This window comes from Condylostylus longicornis, unplaced genomic scaffold, assembly GCF_029603195.1.
Source record: "Condylostylus longicornis isolate FDR11 unplaced genomic scaffold, ASM2960319v2 ptg000145l, whole genome shotgun sequence".
Taxonomy (NCBI): domain Eukaryota; kingdom Metazoa; phylum Arthropoda; class Insecta; order Diptera; family Dolichopodidae; genus Condylostylus; species Condylostylus longicornis.
In genome coordinates this window covers 2473401-2498389 of record NW_026578113.1, presented here as the reverse complement: position 1 = coordinate 2498389, position 24989 = coordinate 2473401, and the positions used below count along the sequence as shown (strand labels likewise).

Genomic DNA, 24989 nt, shown 5'->3' with positions numbered 1-24989 from the left:
TGTATAAAAATATCTTGATGTTGATATTGATATTTTTAATAACAATGATGATCAAAAAAAAAAAATAATGAAAAAAAAATGTTAAAGAAAATTAAATTTTTCCAAATCAAAAACAAGAAAATCCCAAAAGAAGAAGATTGAAAAAGAAACGAAAAATGCGTTATATGCGTCTGATAAAATATTTTTCTCTTAATATTGTATAATTCGCATTCATTTAAACCATTATAACATACAAAATTAAAAATTTATACTATAAATCTATATGGGCAGACATCACGTACCGTATTTCATTAAGATGAACGCACACAAGAAACCTATTAACACGCATTTTATTTTCTTGTGAAAGTTTTACTTAAAAATTTTTCTCATGCCAGTACATTGCATATACAGCACACCAACATAAAGCAATATGCAACATAAAAATATAAATCGAATCAGTTTGGTTTATTGTTTTAGCATTGGATAGAGTTACTGGCGCCCGAACAAAGTTCTCAGCTCAATTTATTTAATTATTGTTGTTTAGATGCAATAAGCAAACATTTAATATTACTTTGTGGATTTGTTACTCATCCTCAAGTAACTCTCACTTGCGTTGGAAGGCTGCTCGAATATTTCTTTTTTTGCAAGCTTATTAAAATAGGTCTTGTTCTCCAATCCAGCAGAAATGCCTTAAATTCTAAATCATATTGAGCTCTTCGAATTAACCACCTAAAATGTGGTCAGGGCCTGAAATTATAATTAAAAAAATCTCAACAATTACGTTAGCGAATTGCTTAAAAATTCACCCCTTGTAAACATTAACTATGATTTTGAATTTTCTGGAGATTACAACTTTTGAGAGTCTTTAGCATCATAAAATTAAAATTATTAAAAAAAAAATATATGAAATGAAAAGAAAAATAATTTTAAAAAGTCCACAAGCAAGTTAGTTTGGTCTTTTATTAATTTCATTATTATTATTGTTACTGTAACTGTTATACTGGCATATTTTATATAATTTTAGAGTAAATTTTAATATTTAAAAGCTTTTTCTCTTATCTTTCAGATATTTTTTTAGTATTTTATTTTTTTTTTAAATTTTTGTAATTTTGATTTTGGATTTTTTTAACTTGTTAGACAGGCTTTTTAGACTATCTCATACTATTTATGAAAAAAATGATTTTAACTCTGTATATAACGTATACACATATTAGCTTGTGGTCATAATTAATGTACGCGAAGGTCTTACATAATTTTTACATTATATTTTGTTTACTTTTTTTTATACTTTTCTTGTAAATAAATGTGCATTTCATTTCTGGGCCTTTAAACATTTCTTGTATAGATATGTACTTGCGTATGTTCGCGTAAGTGGAAACATTATTTCCTTAAGTCATTCTTAATTGATATTTCTCTAGATTATAATATATTTATATATAGCTACAAAAATATGTTTAGAGAAAAAGTATAAGTAATAACATTAATAATCCTGACGTATAGTTATGATATTTAGATAAAGTTCACACATTCAAATGAGTGCTATTAGTTATTAATATTTTATGGTTTTCGAAACTTTAAAGTAAGCAATTGGTGTTTTGTGATATTCACAAACAATCGATGTTTTTCAAAGATTTCGTAAGTTTTAGTTATGGTATTGTGGTGTTATTTTATTAATACAAATTATCTACTCAAATAGATTATCTGTGTTGCTCCAATGAAACACCAAACGTGAAACACTTCTAGCTGCAACATACAATGAAAAGTTTACAAGGAATCGAGTATCTAAAGATCAAATTTCTAAAGATTAGAAAGTGTGGCACTATTTGGAAGGCAGCGGTATTCCTTAAGTTTTTATAACTTCTTCAGCTTGACTGGTCCATAGAAAATTTGTAATTTGTAATTTTATTAGAGGACTGTTTTATGGAATGTGTTCTAACATCAAATCGTTCATAGAGTTTCTGCATACTCAAACAGGAAGAGAAAGAATTCCTAGAAAAGAGAATATAAATAGTGTATAAAACTTACAAACTGGTGAACAGTACAAAACAAAAACGACAACACTTAACTTTTACTTCTCTCTGTATTTTGCTTACGTCATTAGTAAAAATTCTTTAATTTACTCGGCAAAATTAATTATGATTCAATTATTTTTAAATCGAAAATCCAATTTAAATAATATTTTAGAAAATGATTTTATTTAAAATCAATGAATCGAAATCATTCGACTAGAATTGACATTTTAATTAATAGTATGACTAATTTAATTTGAATTGAAATATTTTTTATATTTTTCCTCATATTTTCGGTACAATGTGTATAATATAATCACAACACTTTTATTATAAAATCACTTGAATGCTAAAAATGGTGTTTGTGGTATTAACGAAAGAAAGCAAAAGAAAAGAAGATGACAGAAAGAAAATGAATAGTTAATTAAATTTACTTGATGTTCAATTTCAACTTTATATTGAACAGGTTATCAATAATATATAGGTATATATATAGGTATGTAAGTGTAAAGGTACTATTAAAAATGAAAAAAAAATGTGCGGTAATGTGGAATTGTGGTTATAGCAGCAATTCAATAGCTAAAAATGAATGTGGATAAAACATTTAATTTGTATAGATATTTAACAGGAAATGTCAAATTTTGGTTTTCAGAAAAAAAAATGAATAAAAATGAAAAATTTTGAAGAAACAAATTTGTAATTTCCTAATTATTAGGTTTTTTTTTTCGTGGTTAATATTATTTAATAAATTTTTGAAATATTTAAATAATTTTTAGGATCGTGATGATTGTGTTTAAATTAACAACTTTCACAGAGTAAAATTTCATTGAAGAGTGCCATATGCGTACACATTGGATCTTATTTCCATTGCACTGGCATCTCATTTAAATATTCTCCAAATATATAAAGAGCACCTATGCGTTCCCTTACAAAGTCTTTATGAGCTTCAAATTTAGATTTTGAATGCCACTTTATTTGAATTTTTGTATTATATTTTGAATTCTTGTTATAAAATTATACTTTTTAACTCTCTATACTGTTATAAATCTCACAATACTCGATTCTCTTTAAATTTTAAATTTTCTCACCAACATTTGAATATCAACTTTATTAATTCAAATAATTATTATTTGATTGACCTAAATTAGTTTACAATATTAATTTTATTTAACGGATAATAAAATACCAAGCTCACATTATATTTCAAATTATAACACGTTTATAGTTTTTTGTCGAAAAAATATCGTATTGGAACGTTCGCTTTTTACCGCTTCTTTATATTCGTTTCTTTACGAAGTTTAGTATTTATTAATTTGTTATTTTATATAAAAGAATTATATAATACATATATATATACATAAGTATATATAAATATGCATATGAATTAAGTAAAATTAAATTTATTGTAATTTAATTTTAATATTATGTTTTTTTTTTTCAAAAATAAATTCAAGTTTCTCATATTAATTCTTATTATTTGAATATATTTAAAATATTAACACACGCATAGGTACATAAGTATGTACTGTATTTACATAAAATCGGTATAATAATGTAAGTATGTATGTCGAATATGTCGAGTATTTTGATTATCGCTTTTTAAATGTTTCTTAAATTATTCCATTCATCGGCTTGGATTATTGAAAGAGAATTTATATGAATTGCTATTAATTATATTGGTATTTTAGTTTTATTTAATTTTTTTCTGAAGTTGTTCGCAATATTTTATAAAATTCAGTAGGTATATAAATTCAAAATTAAATTTTTATATATACTTGAATAAACTGATTACGGTACAGAAATCCAAAATGGTCAATAATCGTTTTCAAATTTTACTTAAATTTAGATCAAAATCACAATTTGACAATTTCCAATCTCTTTCGCTGATATTTCAAAAGTATTTTAACAATATTGTACAAGGGGTGTGACCGCTGTATTGAAATTAATATGTAGAAGAATTGAATTAAATCATTGCCGGTAATTAGACATAATTTTGCTATTTTTTCAATAATTTTGGAAAATTTCTTGTCTTGCAGGTTATAATATTATAATGAAATATCAGGAATCACATATAACTTACTGTTTATAGACCTTACCATACAATTCACCAATCGAAATATTTTCTCTTCTTCGGAATTTTTTGCTATAAACAGTATAAAGAGATGGTTATTTGCCTCCCCGTACATATATCTCTACCTGTTAATCTTGCAAAATTACTATCGTATATTTGATTTTAGTTTATGTGAAAATCGTGACTTACTTGCCTCACTTAAAGTATAAAATGTGAAGAATATGAAAACAGAAAATAAATATAGAAAAAAAAGAAGAATCAAACAATGCCGGACCAACTTTAAAAATTTTGAATTTTTCTTTTTTATTTCTTTTATATTTTGGTAGACAGAACATAATTCATACATATTTTGTTTAGAAACAAGTTTCAGTGTTTCCCAAGGATAATTTTCTTTTATTTTTTTTTTTGTTTTATTGAAGAGTGCAATGAATAAAAATTACACGCAATTATCAAAAATAAAAAAAAAAAACATTTAATTGAAGTTTTAAAAATTTTGTATGTGTACGGTCATTAAAAATTTATAGGTTATGTGTCTTGTCATTGTTATTTTTGTAGTTAACCTTGTCCAATAAATTTTATTAAAATTTATTGGTTTGCATACAATTTTATAATGATGGTACAGTATAATTGTTTGCACACTAATAATTATTATATTATTAATTTTTGTAGTAACAAGACCGAAATTTACTTTAAAAGCAAATAATATTCGCAACAGGATATAAATTTTCGCTTAAGTACCCAATACTGCAATTCTTTCCTTATAAAAATTTTTTGTAATTTAATTAAGACGCAGGTTCAAAGAAAATTCTAAAACAAATTATGCGTGATAAGATTGAAAAATAGTATGTGCTCTTTATGTTCAAATTTCGTCTTATTCAATTCAATTCAACAATAAGATTGTTTTTGTGTTAACTTACACGGTTCGATGTGTTGAAATTTTACACCAACTTCTAAAAATAGTTATTCTTCAAGAAATTGCAAAGATAAATAATGTTAGATTAAATAGTATGACAGATATAATCCAATTTTGAAAATAATTTTCTTTCTCTTTCAAAACCCCTCTTACCTCATAATCGACTACATCCCTATAACATTTATATTTCTATCAAAATATTTTATTTTATACATCATTTTATATACTTTCTTTTTTATATTTTGAATATTATTTATAACATTTATATGAATTTTTATTTAAACAATTACATTGTTATTACGTGTGTATAACATTTCCAAACACCCAAACTTTATAGTACGTTACGATACGCATACGCAATTACCAATTTTAGAGCCTATCCTTAGTATTATTACTAGTATATATAAATATAACAGTAACACCTATGATTACTTAAAATCTAAAATATATAAAAACAACTTTTAAACGTGTAAACATTTTATAACATAACTGTATAGAGTTATCACGTCTTTCATAAATATTTTTTTTAGTAATAACTTGCTAATAAAATATTAACTAACAATAGTTTAAAAATACGGATGAATAAAATCAAAAAAATTTTACCAATTTTATGATTTCAAATCAAATATTTAATAAATTTTTACTACATATTCATACATAAATAACTACTTATATTACCACTTAACTATAGGGTGGCCTACACATGTATTTAGCAAAAATACAATATTATTTAATTTTTTTTGTATAATTGTTTTGTTTATATTTATTTACTTACAATTGTTTTTTTTTTCTCTTTTTTATTACAGATTTAATTTTACAAATGAAGCATCATTTATTGTCATTGTTATTGTTATAATTATTGTTTCTAACACGAATTTTACAAAGAAAATTCGCAATATAAAAGTTTACTGCATATATATATATATTGCCAGAAAACAAACATACTTACCTACGGTAAATAATAACAGATTTTCAAAATATACAATAAACTTACGTATGTATAACATAATTATGTTTGCTAATAAAACATAATAATAATAAAAATAAAATATTATAGATTAAATTAAACAAACATAAATTAATGCTAAAAAGAAATTCGTGATTTAAAGTAATAAAATATAAATTGTATGATTAAACATTGAAAAATATAATAGAAAAATACGTATAATTATTATAGACAAACATATGTATAACAATTATGTTATAATATAACACATAAATGTAATTATAAAATATAAAAAAAATTGCAATTACTTACATGTGAAATTTACTGTTACATAAACTATTATACATATTTTGATATACATAATAATATTAATACACCCACCTCAAATTTATGTATATAGACGTATACATATGTGTTTTTTGTTTAATTATTTAAAATATAATTTATGGCAGTATAACAGATGTAAAAGCAGCATCAATATAAATAGCAGCGCATCAAATTATCACTTAGATTGAGATTTTATATTACTGTAAAATTTAAAATATAATAATTATTATAAAATTGTTGTTTTCCAACATAAATAAATAAAAATTTAGAAAATCACCACGAAATCACCGTTACCTTCACACAATATACATATTAAATGTGTACATAAAAGTTTGTTGCATGTTAATAGTTATGTTGTGTAATCGGGATGAATTAAATAAAGTACAACAGTGTTATACCTTGCACAAATAAAACCAACTTTATACACACACTCATTTAAAGTGTGCATATTTTGAAATTTAAAACAAATTATTTCTCGTTTCATAAAAGTGTGCCTTAAAACTTAAATAGAAAAAGTATAATAATAATAAAAAAATATTAAATAAAAAATTTTTGTACTTTTTTTTTTCTTTTTTTTTTTATTTAATACAAATTTTTATGTTGTGTATTTTTTCTCTTTAATTTCAAATTAAATTTCATCACGAGAGTGAAAATTATTATTTATTTTTTATTTTATAACATTACAATTTTACTACATACCCACATATACATGGGTGTATTTTAACTTTCGCATTAATTTTTTTTTTTTTGTTTTTTTCATTTTTAATTTTTCTTTTCATTGTAATTAGATCAATTTTATCCATATGTTAAAAATTGTACGAACATAATTATTATACACATATTACATAGGAGAGAAATAAAGGAGTTGAAAAAATATTACAATAAATAATTTATGACAATTGCTATTTGAAGGCGCTATAATCACATCTCTATACACACATACATAATATTCATAATACCACATATAGTTAAGTTTTAAACGCATATACATAATATAACTGTGGTATTACACAGGTACTTTTAATTTATAATAATGACACTGTGGTGAGTTGTGAATTTCTATTTTATTATATAGATTATTGTTCAAAATATAAAAAGAAGAAAAATGTGTATATGAAATTAATTATAGAAATTAATATTATTGGATTATTAAAAAAATAGCTATAATATAATAGAAGATAATAAAAATATAACAATAAAAATAAAATATAATGAAAATAAAAAATTTAACAAATTATAATAAACATTTAATAAATCAAAGAATAAAACTCACCATTTAAAAGAAAAAAATTAAAGTGCTACACAATACTAAAAGAAAGTTATATTTGTGTTCAGATATTTTTTATACCAAGCATATATTTAGGCAAAATTAAAAACCCACACTTTCATATTTTTTTAACATTTGTGAAATCATATTGTTGAATTGTTATATTATTTGTATGTATGTGTTAAAGGTTAATTTTATTAATTATTATTGAAAAGCGTACAAAAAAACTGAAGTTTTAAAATAGTTTTTTTTTTGTAATTTTTTTGTTTCCTTTGAAGAAATTCTTTTACAATAAAAAATTCTTTTCTTTTCAAATTCTTTGTAATTAAATATTAAAAATTTTTATTAGTAAATAATTTAATATAAAAAAAAATTAATATTGAATTAAAAAAAAAATAAGAATAATTGTTAAAATGATGGCTAATAATAAAAATTTAATGAAAATTTCATTACTATTATTAATATTAAATATTATAAAAATATGTAATGGACATGTAGCATTAACATATCCACCAGCACGTCATTATGCATTAGATTTTTTGGATAATTCACGTACAAAAGGTCCCTGCGGTATGCCAAAAGGTAAGAATTCTTTACAATAAAAATTTATATTAGTATTAAAAAGCAGTTATTTATGATCGTATTTCCAAAATTCAAAATTCTAAGTAATTAAGTAATTGTGTACTCTTGCAGACCCCATAAATAATTTAATTTTTGTTACGGTACATATCACTTACAAATCTACATCTATTTTGGGTAACAAAAATTAATATAGCCAATAAAGTATTAAAAAAATTTGAAGTGATTGCATTTTTTTGGATTTTATTCGAAATCTAAAGTTAAAATATGAATTTTCTGATCCTGTTTTAACATATAAGTAACTATAAATAAGCAAGATACAGCTGCAATCGATTAGCTTTAGCGTTATAATCGGTTCGCTTTTTAAGCGGTGCCACAAAAGAAAATTGGCATTGAATGCATTTAAAATATGAATTTTCTTAAATGTCAAGCCTTTCGGTAAAGCGAAAATACTAATCTTAATATGTTAGAATTATAATCTGAGAAATGAAGAAATTAATTTGACAGATTATAATTTTTCGTTTTCATTTGGTTTACCAGTAAAATTTTGATTTTTTTTTAATAATCTATTAAAAATAGAATTATATTTAGGTCAATTATTGCAATTCAATTTCGTAAATACAAATTGTATAATACGAGATATAGAAAATTAATGTTAATCACTCAAAATCACATAAATATCACCTGCTGCATAACAATTACTTACAACATATAAACACATCGTTAAATTTCTATTAAAACCAAAATTTTGAAATCTTTATTTATTGGAAAAAAAAACTAGTTTTCCCACTCAAATTAAAAAAAAAATGCATTTTCAACTTTAAATTCTCTTATACAAAAGCCCCCTCAAAAAATTTTAAGCAAAAGAAAAAAATTTTAATAAAATTAATTTTCGTTCCAAATATTTTAAGTACTAAATGTAACACATTATTGTTAATATACATAATATCTGTTAAAAATTAACTCATATAATATCAAATTATTTTACACTACTTTATTATATATGAAAATAAAATATTTAATTTTATCATGTTTAACATCAGTAATTTGGAACCTGTTGTAATTGTCGTACCACTTCAGAATACAAACTTATATGGTATAGTCGCATTACGAGTCTTCAAGTAATTCTTATCAATTATAAACCAAAATATTGTATAAGAGCTTTGGCACACATACAATTTCTATTTTTGCAAATGTTTGATTTCTTATTTGTTGTCCATAGGTTTATATTTAAACGCGCACACAAGCAACTGTATGATCGAATGCTATTAAGCAATCAAACAGTTTGTAATTTTTTACAAACTGATAACAATTTTTAGTTAATACCGATATCGATTAGAATTGATGCGATAGTTTAATTGCTTAGATGTGCGAGCAACAATTTTGTGAAAAACTAAACATCGCACATCTGGCTCAATACTTTTAATCGAAATTGTAAACCAAAATAGTGTATTGCATACTTATAGGCGAAATTAAATTACTTCGCCAATTTCCGTCAAAAATTCGTAATCTTGAAATGTAAAAATTTTAAAATTTCTTTTTCACAGAATCAAGTATAAAATGTCAATCTAAACAGAAATATTTAATTTTTTTTTATAAATGTTGCTAATTATTTCAATAAAAGGTTTACCAAAACTGGATTTTTTTTAAACATAATTTAAATCTCCATATTATACTAAGTCTAAATCAAAGATCAAAAAAAAATTTTATTAATGAACTATCTCTTATTTAAAAATATTTAAATTTTTATAAGAAATTTCAATATTTCACGCTATTTTTGTTTCACATAGATATTGAATTTCATTATAAATGTAATAATCTTGTAAATACAAAATTAAAAAATAAAAGCTGAAAACTGAAATAAGAATTTAAATGGCCATCACCGCTAAATATACGATATTGTTATACAATAATAATTTATGCAGTTATATACATGTGTATGAGAGTATATAAGTATGATTATAATGATTTTATTGATAATTTCAATCAATAGTTTATTTGAAAAATAAAAAAATTTCTTTTCAATATAAAAATATAGAATTAATGAAGAAAAAGAAAAGTAAAAGAAGTATGTTATTATATAAAGAGGAAATAGTTTCACCTTTTGAAAAATGCACACGCATTTCTCGCCTTATAAATTATTCATTATATTTGAAAAGAAATGTGTAGAAAAACCCAAGTACATATTTATAGGATTGTAAGAATAACACGTTTTCAGACATAAATCTTACACATGTACAAAATGCATGTGAATGGGTATAACAAGTTTTTAACAAATTTTTCTAAACTTTGACGTCATATGGGTCTAATATAAGCACGTAATGTATAAAAATGCAGTGGATTAAATTTATGTTCTGTAAAATTACTCATTTACCTTTAATAATATATTTACGTACAGATCTTGTATTTATATCTACTCTTAATACTTAATAAAAAAAAATTGCATAAATTTAGGAGAAATCTTGGAATTAAAAAGTTCGAAAAATTTGAATTTTCAATTGTAACTATTTCAATTAAAACATAACGATTTACTTTTCTGGAAGAGTTCTGGCATAGAAGTTTAATTAAATAGAAAGTTAATTAAGTTAGTTTAAGAAGAGGCCGGAAAATAAAATTTTGCATACCTTGTTGGGTATAAGCTCGAAGATAATATACATATGGGCAGACAAAGTAATACATTTTTTTCTTAAATTTTCTGGAAATATGCCAAAAGCAAGTTAGCTTGAATTCAGGTAAAAATTTTTGAAATCAAAAGGCACACCCTTTTAGTTTACTTTCATATTATGCACCTATCCAACTATACATGAATATTATACAATAGCTGTTATGGTAATAACAATAATAGTAAAGTGTCATTTTTTTTAGGAATCTAGTATATTTATTGTTATATCTTATAAATGTGTCTCTTTTCAGAGATATACATATGTATAGGGTGGTTCTTAATGATAATAAAAAACAGATTATTGAAATTTAAATTTTTGATTTTCGTGTTGCCTATATCAGCGCCTATATTAAAATACATTGTTTTATAACTTTATACTTACATAGCGATTCAAAAATATTTTGAATATCATTTGAATAAATTAAAAACAGGCTGAAAAAAAATTCAATAATTTTTTTTTCCATTTTTCGATTATTATACTGAATTATAAACCTGGAACTGCCATAACTTATTTGCATTTTTAGTAATAAGCCATCATCAACTTTTTTTCCATTTTCAATATTTAAGATTATGTTTATTAAGCGATGAAGGTTTTAATATAACAAGAAATTGTAAAAAAAAATTATTGTAATATTGTGAACATAAAACTGTACAAGATGTTTCAGAAAATTCAAAAACTAAAACTGGACTCAATTTATTACAGTTCAAACTATTAGCATAAAAAATTTTGTAATTTTAGTTAAAATTCGCAATACCGGCTTAATATTTTCCAAAAATCGCATGCTTCATACATTTTAATATTTAATTTTGACAAACCATACGGGATAACGTCTAAAAAAAATTCAAGGCTGGAAATAACTTACTTTCTTTAAGAATCATTTTTTCCTAATAAATGCAGAATTGAATTTGTATGAGCTCAGTAATGATTGTGTTTCATTATACAAGAATTGAATATTCTGTAAATAAAATGGTGTAACACCTTGTTTCTCCATTGGTTCTTTAATAACAATATAAATATTAATGTACTATGGAAAATATTGAAATGCGAGTATCATTTTTAACGTTACATGAATTTAATTATGAGGGAAAAAATTCTTGCATTTATAAGAATTGTAATTATTATTATAGTGCGCATACTTTCAATTAAATTCCAAGAAAAATTCTTTTTTTTTTTTTTTCACTTAATGGAGGCTCACCTTAGGGGCCTGTTCATTTAAATATTGAAGCGCTATTAAAAAAACGTACTTGTAACTTGTAAGAAATTAATATAAATTTATGTGCCATTTATACTCAATTTTAGGCTTAATTTTAAATATGAGAATTCGAACATTGAGTATTTTAAGATTATTAATTGCAATTTATAGAATTTTTTCTTTTAAATTTGACCGTCTCATGCAGTTTTTTTAATAACGTTCACATTAGGATTTTAAGAAGGTATGTGTTAGTACATTTGGAATAGTTGCAAAATGGAAAAGGTATTTTTATTATAAAACAATTTTACTTATAGATTACTTCAATATTTCTTACAATTTTCCATTAAATATTCAAATATTTTGGTGATACTCATAACCCATATATTGAGTTATTTTACATACATATAAATGATTTGTTACTTAACTTCTGATTTTATAATCCAAAAATTAATCGATTAGATAAACAAAATTTTTAATAACGATCATTGACGTATACATTATATACTTTTCAATAATTATTCAAGTACTCCCTTCGAGTCATATCAAAAATATGTTGGGTATACTTAAATTTTTATCGAAAAATCTTTTCAAAAGTAGAGATTATGTCCATAAATCGATATTCTTATCTTTAATTTTTGCAGAGATTGATTTTTATTGTCTATGTAGCATACATACTTTTAAGCAAAATTAAGTTTTTGAAATGTGAATGCTATTGTACTATAATATTTATTTTTCGCAATATTGTATATTTATTAAATTTGTATACGAAAACAATTTGAATATAAATTGTAATTTTTATATATAAAATATTTCGTTAATACACATATTACAAGTGATGTAGAAAGCCTCAAATTTTCGTTTAAAAATCGTTAACTTCGAAAAAGGACAATAATTCTCCTTCTATCAGATTAACGCGATATTATTTCACTATAGTCTTGCAATTAATCATAATTAAGAGACTAGTCTAAATCACTATAATAAAAATGCTCATTCCAATTGATATGGCCACAAATAATTATTAAATATGTAGCTGAATATAGTAACAATCAGGTGAGAATAAGTATATACGGCATTTATATTCGTTGCAACTTAAACCAAGCTATTATATTATGCTCAACAAAATTGAGTCATTCTTATATGTATAGGCAAATTTTAGGTTCGATAATGATAATTATTGATTCCTGGTACTATAAATTTGATGACTAATTTTATTCAAGTGTCGATTCAAGAGTCAACTCTTTTATTCATAATCACATATAATAAAAAATATTTAAAAAATTAATTTCCTTTTCTTTATCTGTGATTCATTCTATTTATATGAAATGTGTTCAATTATTGTTATATAAAAGTGATTCCAAAATGCATAATTTTTCATAATAATTACTTAAAGAATTTTAATTTTATGCAACGCTTTCAAAGTTGCAAAATGTTTTTTTTTCCTCTATTTTTCTTGCTTTTAGAAATATAAAATACGAGAATATTCATTTAAAATTTTGAAAGTAGTTTTTATTATAATGATTTCAAAAGCATAATTGGCATACCTATTAAATATTTATTAATTATAGTAAGGTAATGCATTAGAAAAGTATATAAGAATTGGCATCAAAACTCTATTGTAGTGTGACTGCTATTATACTTAGTTAAGAAACTAAAATTTATATTATCTTTAATGCATTGCTTTTTAGGTCTTTCATATAATTTATGCCAAGAATATAATTTTGTTTTTAATATTATGCATATTTTTGCTTTACATTGCATTACGTTGCATTGCTGAATGTTTTTATTGCACGGTTTAATATTTTTCAATGAATGGCAATCTATAATTGCAATAAGAGAAGTATGTTTGTTTTCTTTGTTTGTACGATGGTTTAGTTTGCTTTTAATTGTATTATATATTACATACATATTCTGTGTAGTTGTCCAGCTGAGGCTGTCAAAAAGTGTAGTGGGTTTGAATGGAGGTTTTCCTTAGTAAAATAATAGTTTAAGTGGGATATGGGAGAGCTACAACACGCCATGGTTGGCTGCGGTGTTCGGAGGGAAGGAATTCTTTTGCAGTCTATCTATATTCTATAATACATCACAATTCTTAGAGCATAAAATCTCATATGTATCGAATGTACGTTGTTAATTTAGTATAAATTTGGTTGAGTATCGATACTTGCTGAATCTAGTAAATAGATGTTGCTGTATTTTTAGTGATATATGGCTATAATATTTGATTTAATGTATAGAATGAGAATATAATGACGCATTCTGATTCGCAGAAGATATGAATCTCGTTTTCCAATTCTTAAGCTTCTACATTATCTGTTATTTTGTTGCCAACATTCGTAAATAATTACATTTGTATTTATTACGAATGTTGGAAACAACATTCTTTACTTCCGACTTTCTTTTTCCTGATTTTTATAACTATAACTATTCGACACCGTTGTTAATAAAATTTTAAACAGAACATATTAATTTAATCCATTGGTTTATAGAAATCTATTAATAACTTGAAATAAACCTTGAAAAATTAATTTTATTTTTGAAAATTATTGGGAATGAAAAATTTTTTTTAAAAAGCGAAAAATTCTATTTTTCATTTTAAATTCCATTCAAAAACTGATTTCTTTTCTTTCATATTGAAACAAAAGATTTAGGTTATGTTTATAGCACATACAAGTCATAAAAAATGAATAAAAGTTTTCTAGAATTTGAAACTTTCGATATATTTTTTTTTTTGTTTTTCTTAAATCGACCATTCATGATTTTTATTATGTTGCTCTGTTTTTTATCTACAAAGCTACATAATTTAACTTGTATAAAATTCTTGATTTTTTTTATTCAGATTTTTAAGATTTTATTAATTTATTATTGATTATTTTTTTTTTTATTCTTTTAATTCTTTCATCTCTATCCACTTATTTATTATAATTTTGTATTTCAAATCAGCAGGTTTCCACCTGTTATCGATTATTATTATAATATCGATTTTAAATGATTTTAATTGTATGCAACAAGGTCGAGAATTTCGGTTAAATTTTTTTTTTTCACTTTACGCATTTTTTTTTTTTGTTGTACCCGTTTTTATTCAAATCACATATACATATATAAAAGAATTCTATTCCGCTATATTATATACTTGTATATGTGAATGTTTGAGTTTAAAGTACCTTTGAAGAGTAGATTTCAATAAAATAAATGATGATTTATACTTCGTGACAGATTGAAGCGATGATCGGTAAAATCTTATGCTTGTGAATATTGTGAACATTTCATCAAATTTTCTCTATACAAACAACAGAGAAGATTTGAAAATATTATTCATAAAAATTTTCTTATCCCATAAATCTTTTGGAAACCGTATATAATCAACTTATATTTAGAAATTTCTAATCAATTATGTGTTTATAATGCAAATATAATAGGTTTTTGGTATAATATAGAAAGATATGTCACATAAAAAGGATCATTAAAAATTGTATAAATGAATAGATTTATAAAATAATGTAATTATTAATTCCTTTTTAAATCGTAAAATTTTTATGAAAATAATAATGAAAAATTTTGATAATAGCACACCATTCTTCTATTAAATCCAATATACGCTACCGCATTTTAATAATGTTTTTTAGCTACTAGGTTTTAGTTTTAGTTACGCCAGCATTTTAATTATATACTTAAACCAATTATTAAAAAAACCAATTATTTAAAAATTTGAATCGATTTTTTTAATTAATTATTAATTTAAGACTTATTTGTTTAATTAATTTTATGTTGCCGTTTTATATTTAATTTTAAGTACAATGCCCTACTGCATCATATTGTCTCAGTGCCAAACTTAAATTTTTTTATTTCATTTCATTTATTGCTCCAAAAATATTTCAAAATGATACAATAATTAAATATAAGTATATACAGAGATATAGATATATGTTATCTTTACAGCTGAAATATTCTATATTATTTTAATTTTTTTTTTTATGAATTTACAACAATATGTTACAGTAAGGAAAAACGGAGTATTCAAAAAACCTTCTACAAAAAATTTTATTTAAAAACTTAAATTCTATAATTATGCTAGAGTTAGTACCTGTTTCCAAACTTAAATGAACGCAATATGCGACATGCAGTTGTCAAAAAAAAATTTGTTCGCCTTCCAATTCCAAGCGTTTTGTTTTGGAGCTAAAAAATTAATTTTATTATTATTGCCCTTTTTCTGTAAGTATCAAATATTGAAGACGTCAAATGTTAAAATTTTGGTAACTTTTAGTACCGTATATACCGCATACGGCTCTAATTGTTTAACAATTAAATTGAAAAATTTTATTAAATTTACAAAATTTATATTTTTTTTTATATTGGTATTGATTTCCATTACTTACATATATGTTATGTACGTATGTATTATTTAACCATAAAACAGGTACATTAAAATTATTCATATACAATCAAAAGAATTTAACTGTTAAAACGTAAATTAAATGCATTGTGAGAATGATTTCATGCACAGGTAAAATACTTTTGAACTTTTTTATATACACAATAAATATATACATATAAAATGAATTATTCATACATACATATACCTACATGCATAATATGAATCCAGAAAAGAAGTAGAGTAAAAATTATATGATAATGGTAAAAGAAAGTGGACATAGGGTAAAAGTTAAAAGTTACGGCAAAAATTAAAAAGAAAAGAGAAAAATGTCATAAGTTCATTTATAAAATTTTTGCAATATTATGAGGAACATTTAAAAAAAAAAAAATAAAGGAGAAAAATATAGGTAAGGCACACATACTACAAACATAAAAGTTGAACAAAAATATTATAAGTACAGTGAAAAAATGTTGCTTGTCATGTGAATCGAGGTTAAACTCACACTCAAAAACAACTCGCAACAATTCTTCAAAACAAATAAATTATAATTTTATTTTTCAGTGTTTTCTTGTTTTTTTTTTTTGTTTTTCTTATATTAAAAATCAAGTTTTCTTTCAATACTCTTTTACTTTTCTTATCACTCTAAAAATAAAATAGAAAATGAATCAGAAGCTTGGAATTTTTTTTTATATTTTGTTGTTCTTTAAAAAATGTTGGTGTGGTATGAAAATATTTATTTTTTAATGTTTTTTATTATAATTGTTAAATTTATAGTTATAAAAAAACTATTTGGGTCCAACTTTTATTTTGTTTGTTTGTTTATTCTTACTCTGTTAATTTGCATTTTCACCTGTTTCAAATCGTATGTGTATGCATGAATGTGGAGTAAAGAAACGCCTTTTATTCTTTAGTACTTTAACAGAATTGTTTATTTTTGCGGTGGTCATCTTGATATGTGGAATAAAATATAAAAAAATGAAAAATGAAACCATCTTTATTGCGGTTTTTGTTTTATCTTTAATTTATTGAAAAAAAAAGCCAAACTACTTACCTATTATTACAATATTGTTTGTTACACAAGTATGTATACAATAAAATGCAACCAGATGTGTACTAGTTGTGTATGCAACAATTTTGTTGCAAAATTTGAAAATGCAAAAAATAAGTCAAGTGTAACAGCAATATTACAATTACAAAAAAAATGTGAATGTATAAGAGAAAATTTTTTTAAATTTTTTCTTTTACCATTAAAATGTTTTTGCTATTAAATTATAGAAAATACGTTAATTACATTTTCAGATGAGTTTTAAAATAACTGTTAATGTGATTTGTAAGCATGTATGTATAATAAAAAATTAGTAATTATTGTAATTTATTATATAATAGGTCAATAGAAATGGTAATATTAGGTTAAAGATAGAAAGGCAAATATTAAAACATAATTTTTTTTTTTTTACAAAAATTTTAACCCTTTCAGAGCCGGATGCATGGTTTGTTCATTTTGATTTTTGACATTTCAAGTGGAATTTCTGGTACTGACACTTCAAGTATAATTTGGTAGTGAAATTTTACATTGATTTCCGATCAACGTCTCTAAAATTTTATTACTGAAAAGCATGTATTATCTTCTTTACCTATAACAATTGAAAATTGGGATCATGCTATCCGGATCATGGATTCCGGATGTTCGGATATAGATTATAAAAAGCAAAAAGTGCGCTAATTAGTTTCAATTAATTTGCCCATACACCCATCCGTCTACTCGTGTGCGTCCGCTGCTTTTTCTCTCTCCTTCCTCTTTCACCTCCTAAAAATTTATAAAATTTTGATTTTAAATACCTATTTCCAAAATGTAAACTTTTCAAATTTCTGTAGAAGAAAGACCGACTGATCTTCAAAACATTCATTTAATTTTTGTTACCATCCTGAACGTATGCAATATTTATGATTTTAATTTTATAACCAAAATAATTTACTTTTTAAGCCACCTTTTGAATTCATTAACTTTAAATTTGCCATTACAAATTGTATTGACAAATTATTAAAATTAATGAAAAAACCTTATTTTAATTCAGAAATTAATTACACAGCATAATTGAAGGTACAAATTAAATGATAAACTTTTGCCGCTTAACCTTTTCTGGTTATGATCGTATTTCAAGAAAAATGCAAATGTAATAGAAAAAAAACAAAATTACTAATTAAAATTAAATGTAATATAACAGCATGATACCAAATATTTAATTCAAGGTGGTCATCAACACCAAAGAGTTGACATTTTTTAATTAATAAACAAGAAGAAAAAATTAACTCATTCTGTCAACTTGAACTTTTTGTCACATTTTAAATTTGTGCTCCTTGTACACATATACCATTTTTTTTAATTAATGAACTCTTCTATTATGATGTTATTTATCTTAATTATATCTATTAAATATAATATAATAAAATTTGAATATATTATTATATGTATGCCTATATATAATATATTCAATAGTATAGTGGCATAATAATTTAAATCAAATGAAAAAATCACTTGTCAAAATTACAAATAAAAATGCAACATAACCTAATTTTTCTTTAACAATTAAACAAGAAATAAAAGGCACAAAAACAAAATTATATTGTCATAAAATCTGTCAAAAATATTATTTATAAGAAAATAATAATGATGATATTGATCACTGAATTTTATAATTTATGCGGTGACCATATTTTCTTTCAGTAGCTTTCGGTATTAATTATTTGATTGGTTTTTTTTGCCCTAAAAACAATATAAAAAACATAAAAAAAAGGAGGCTAATTATTTTACATGAAAGAAGAAGGTTAAAATAAATTGATTTGTTTCTATTTATAATATTTATTAATTTAAATAATTAAATTTATGAATAATTTTATTAACAATTATGATAATTGGTACATTCATATATCAATGATAAATTTCATTTATTCGTTATATTATTGAAATATTTTTTTTATATTTTTGATATTTGACAAGATAAAATTAAGTATAATATGATAAATATATCTAATTATAATAATCTGATATGCAAATCTTTATTGATAATAGAAAAAAAAATCAATGAATTCGACTGTGATATTATAAAATGAGTGTTATTATATTATATTATCTGTGGTGATCGACGTAAGTGCACACTATAATAATAACTTATGTGATATTCAGGCAGAAAATGGAGAAAAAAAAACAAAATTAAATGGATTTTATCCAACATATTTTGACCACTTCAAAAATTTCATTTAATTTCTCGATGATACCAAAGTTATACGATCATAATTTATATTCTCCTAAAACAGTATATGACGTTGACATGTTATTGCTTAAATAATTTAAAATTTTTTCAAAAAAATCTTACTTATAATTAAATATTAACCACCATAAGTTTTGGGTATTTGTAATATATTAATTATTATAAAAAATTCTATATAATCTAAAATAAATTTTTAAGCTATTTTCAATAAACTTATGTAAAATTTTAGAATAGAAACATGTAGGTACATATTTTACGTAAACATTGTTAATTCCTAGTAATTCGTAATGAATCCATAATTTATTCTTTTCTAAAAATCAATTTGCATAATTATTATTACTTGAATAATTAAGAAATCATCAAAACAATCGTAAAATTCTAAATAAAATTACCAATGTATAAATACTGTTAATAAACCACTACACAGGAATATTAACTATTATACATAATATTATTTTATAAGCAATACAAAATATATTTACGTAAAACAAAATTTAAGGTTATGTGCGATATAAAAATTTTTTAACGATTCTACAATAACCTTACTTCATTATACGAATATGTATGTAGGCACTTATTAAGTACAAATATAATAATTAGCATTCAGTAAAAATACCTTATTGTTAATTTATTTAAGGATTCTACTGCGTATATCATTTACAAATTTAATTTTTGTTTGCTACTGTCATAAATTTTGTTAATTTTATATTTTGTAAAATTAAATAAAGTAATTGAACTCATTAATATTTATTTCGCATTTTTTGCAACAAAAAAATTTAAAATATTATTAAAGTGTACATAATTTGCATACTTATGTATATGGTCACTTTATTATTCACATATAATATCAAAAAGGCTCATATGCCAGTACACAAATACATTTGTATGTAAAAGTATTATGTGTGACATAAATTACAATATTTAGTGTGTGAAATATTTTGGAAGATGTCACACATTACACAAAATAAACTCATCAAATAATAATATTATCAAAAAAAATCAAGGTTAACAAATTTTTTTAAGAAAATGAAAATTAATTAAAAAAAAAAAAGATTTAAAATTTTTTAAAATATTTAAAAGTCTGTAAAAATCTGTACGGAAATTAATAAATATTCGAAATAAGACATAAAACTGCGTTCTGCATCAGTAAATCGTTATGAAAACTCAAAAAGAAAAAAATGTTAAAAATTATTTTAAAAAACAGACAAAAAAAATAACTTCCAACCTGATTTACGGGTATTAATTTTTTTTTTGTATACATTTTTGCATATCTTTAAAATCTAAATTTGTATATCGAATGATGTTTTTTATTTATAAATCTCTGATCAATACACACAACATATACATATGTGTGTATGTTATACACATTAATTTCTATTATTATATCACAACTCACAATCATTATAAATAAACAATAATATGTTATTATAATCTCAAGTACAGGTGAATAAATAATAAATAGGATGGTATGGATGATGACAGTGTTGTGAAACAATTTCTCAACTGACACACGGATATGCAAATTAAAAATTCATTTTTACATTTTCAATATTATATTCTATAGAAAATATTTTGGTATAGGCAAAATATCGTGAAATTCCGATCAGATTATATACAAGTGTTTACATATCAGACATTGTTATTATATTCTGTTTGAATTGATTAATTTTGACATAAATTTGACATTTAAATGTCAGTATTAATTTTGTTTGATGGACAAAAAATAGCACGTCATCCAATTCTGCTCATATATAGTGCAGTTTTAAAACATCTAATTATGCGATCTATTTGATCTTACTAAATATTGAAACGTAACTCCGTCCAAGATTTCAAGCTTATGTGTTTCTTTTAGCTTATTTAAGGGGTATATATACAATTCTGTGAAATATTGAAGATCTATTGTGTCGAAATAAATTTAAATTACTTAAACTTCCATGGTCCAAGAAAGAACCTTTATGTCTTCCAAAATCATTTATTAATAAATTTTTAGTTCACTAATAAACGGCCATTTTGATATAATACATACATATTTTTTTTGAAAATTGTTCTTTGTGGTTTTACAACTTTTGTTATTGAATATGTCAAAAATTTTGTATTTTTCGTAAATGCGTACCAATAAAATAATTTTACTAGGCCAGCATTTTTAATGATATTATATTTGTTGCAGATTTTTAATGAATCACGATAAAATGATAATATATATCGTGTATCACATGGTATACACACGATTTTAAATCTATCATTTTATTTATAAAGTAATAAAATGTCACCTTTATAGGCTTTATATTTCTTCATATTGAATTTATTGTATGTCAAAGTATAATAACATGAACTTGAAAGACTTACGAGTATGAATAAAAATTTAAAGAAATTTGATTATTGCTTGTTATTTTTTTCCTAAATGCATGAATAAATTTAACATATTAATTATAAATTTATAATTATACATGAACAAACACATGCATATACACACATATAGGATTTCTTTGCGTTTGTATTTTAAACTACACGATTTATTTAATTGTCATTTTTATGCTGTTTTTAATATTAGACATTTAAATTTTTATGTTTGATTTTAATTTATTTAATTTTTATGTGTGGGTATCAAAAGAGTAGCGAAAAAACGAACCGATATTCGTACTATTTTTGTATTGTATGATTGCCATTTTATTTTTTTTTTTTCAAAATCAATTAATTTTTTCGTGATTGAATACAAATTTTATTTTTTAATAATAAGTAATTAAAAATATATGCCGATATATGTATGTATGTTGATATTTTATTTAATTAAGAAAATATCAAGTTTAATTATTTTTATTGCTATTATAATAATGATAATAGTACCAAATACAAATTGAACAAAAATTTGAATTCAATGTTAATGCGTTCAGTTTAAGGTTTTTGGGTATATAATTGTGAATAAAAATTTTATATGAATAAGGAAGGGTATATGTATATTGAGTGCGTGGACACTTAAGTACTATCATCATTAAAAATCAATGTAAATTTGAATTTTTCAATATTTTTAAGAGATTTATTATTCAAATGAAATGAATTCATTTACAGCAACATTATGTATGTAATAATTAAAAAATTATTCACCGTATTATGTACTACATATACATTCAAACAAAACGTAATCCGGTTTTCCTGCTTTGATCATATTTATTTTTATGAATATAAATTTTAGAATTAAGTTAATCATTGACATACAATATATTATTAGAAAATTATTTAAGACGAGTTTTTTTAATAAAAATCTACACTATACTGTCAAAGTACATAACTATTGTTAAGATGCTCTGTTATTCAATTTATAAATTGTTGTGAGTAGCTTAGTGGACAAGGATATATACATGTATACACACATTGTGCTTAGATTAATGATTTAAAATGCAATAAAACTATGATAGAATACTGTATGCAAATGTTTATATAAAAATTTTGAGAAAATTTTTGTTCAACTGCGTTTTTTCATTTTCACTAAGCGTTCTAACATTTCTAATACATTATAGTAAAAATGGAATTATAAATTTTGCTTAATAAAAATAAGGAAAGCTCAGGCAATATAAGAAACACAATCAATAATTTTGAGAACGTTATGAAAAGAACTCATTAATATGCCAAAAAATATAACATGCAATTAGTTATTATTGCATACTTACAGGATGACAAAATAATATTGAAAGAAAAGTTAACATAATGATTGAATTCGACGACTAATTATATGAGTTTAGTTAACTAACTAGAATTTTTTGTGGAAAGACATTTACAATCAGTTTTTAAATTATTAAGTAAGAAAGTTATAAAAGCTTATACTATTTCCCAAAGGAGGGAAACTGGAAAACATTTTGATCCGTTGTTAAAATCTTAAATTTCTACAAAATACCGTCTGAGAGCAATGTTCTAATTCCGGCAATGTTCTAATTATTAATTCATTATTCAATTCAAATTTTAATAGTACTCTTTGATTTTATCACTTTCTATACTTTAAAACATTTGACATATGTGTACATTGTTACATATATTTTGAATTCTGTTTTTCAATTAATGATCTTGACTACACCAGCATCCGTAAAATTTAATAAATAAAAATGTTTTCTGTTTGCAACTTTTTAAAAAAAAAAATATTTTTTGTTTTATAATTCTTTCTTGTTTTCAATAGTAATTTTATAATCAGATTATTCAAATCATAAAAGATGATTTTGAAATTATTCTCCAGCTCTCATTTTGTAACATCAATGTAGATGCACAGTGGTAAACAAATATTTTAACGATAAAAACAATTTTGAAATCTAAATGATAAGTTAATAAAAATTTTTTCTGTTGTATATAGGAATTGTTTGAAATTAAAAGCTATTTGACTTAAAATAAAAATATTAAAGGGCTACATTAATGCTTTTATTTTCTAACTCTCGAAAAGATTACATAAGCACAAATGTTTATTTGGTAATTAACTCCATAGGTGCGGTGCTGCGGTTTATCAATCAGTTATAATTATATTGAATTTTATTTTTCAGTTAACTTAAAATATTTAAATTTGTGTATTTCATTTTATTCCATCAATTTTAATTAGAATACTGTATTCAATTGAAATTCACTGATTGATGATGTCAATTTTCGTTTGTTGTTTCAACGTGAGTGAGCTGAAGTATAGCAGCTTATTTATGACAGACTAAATTTTAAACGCTAAATATAACTGCTTGGAAATTGCAACATCAAAATTAGAAATTTACTTAGGACCATAATAATTTCGATTCTCTTGACATGATTATAAAAACTTCATACTCTTAAATACGTGTTGATTTTGATTACTGTTTTGAATTCAGAATAAATAAATTTAGCCTAAATATTTGAAAATTATTTAAAATAACAAATATTTTCGTATAATTATATAAACTATTTTAGAATACTATTACTGCTACTATAGGTGCAAATTTACGCAGACATACAGTGCTTTAAAGACATCAAACTCTAAATAATTACTAAAATCATTAAAGATTTTTGTTTTATAAATTTAACCATATTCAATAAAAATTCCTTAATAAACTAAGCAAACTAGAGCTGGTACAAATTAACTACATTTAGCAAATACATACTCGTAATATGTACAATGTACAATGACATAGATATATCCAATTTTTAATAAAAATCACTTGTTAGCTTTAAGCGTGCTAATTTGTCAATATCACAAATTCCAATCATTCAACCATCATAAGTTCCAAAAAAATTAAACAAAATTGAACACACCAAAATATGTGCTCAAAAAGACGAGAAAGAAGGAAAGAGAAGGAGAGCCAGAAAATAAATACTGCAATTAAAAGAAAAAAAAACTCGTTTTAGATTTGATTGAATGAAAAATATTTTTTTTTTATTTTTAAAAATGTAAATATTTCTAAATC

General features: G+C 22.9%; 1 protein-coding gene across 2 annotated transcripts in view; it reads left to right on the top strand.

The window, feature by feature from the left end:
* The window catches only part of LOC129615759 (uncharacterized), a 155247-nt gene that overhangs the window by 27551 nt on the left and 102707 nt on the right, over positions 1-24989 (top strand). For both annotated transcript variants that reach the window (XM_055531130.1, XM_055531131.1), the window contains exon 2: positions 7862-8094. In XM_055531130.1, the coding sequence (XP_055387105.1) occupies positions 7926-8094 (169 nt within the window). In that variant the 5' untranslated portion in view covers positions 7862-7925. The remainder of the gene's footprint in view (positions 1-7861; positions 8095-24989) is intronic.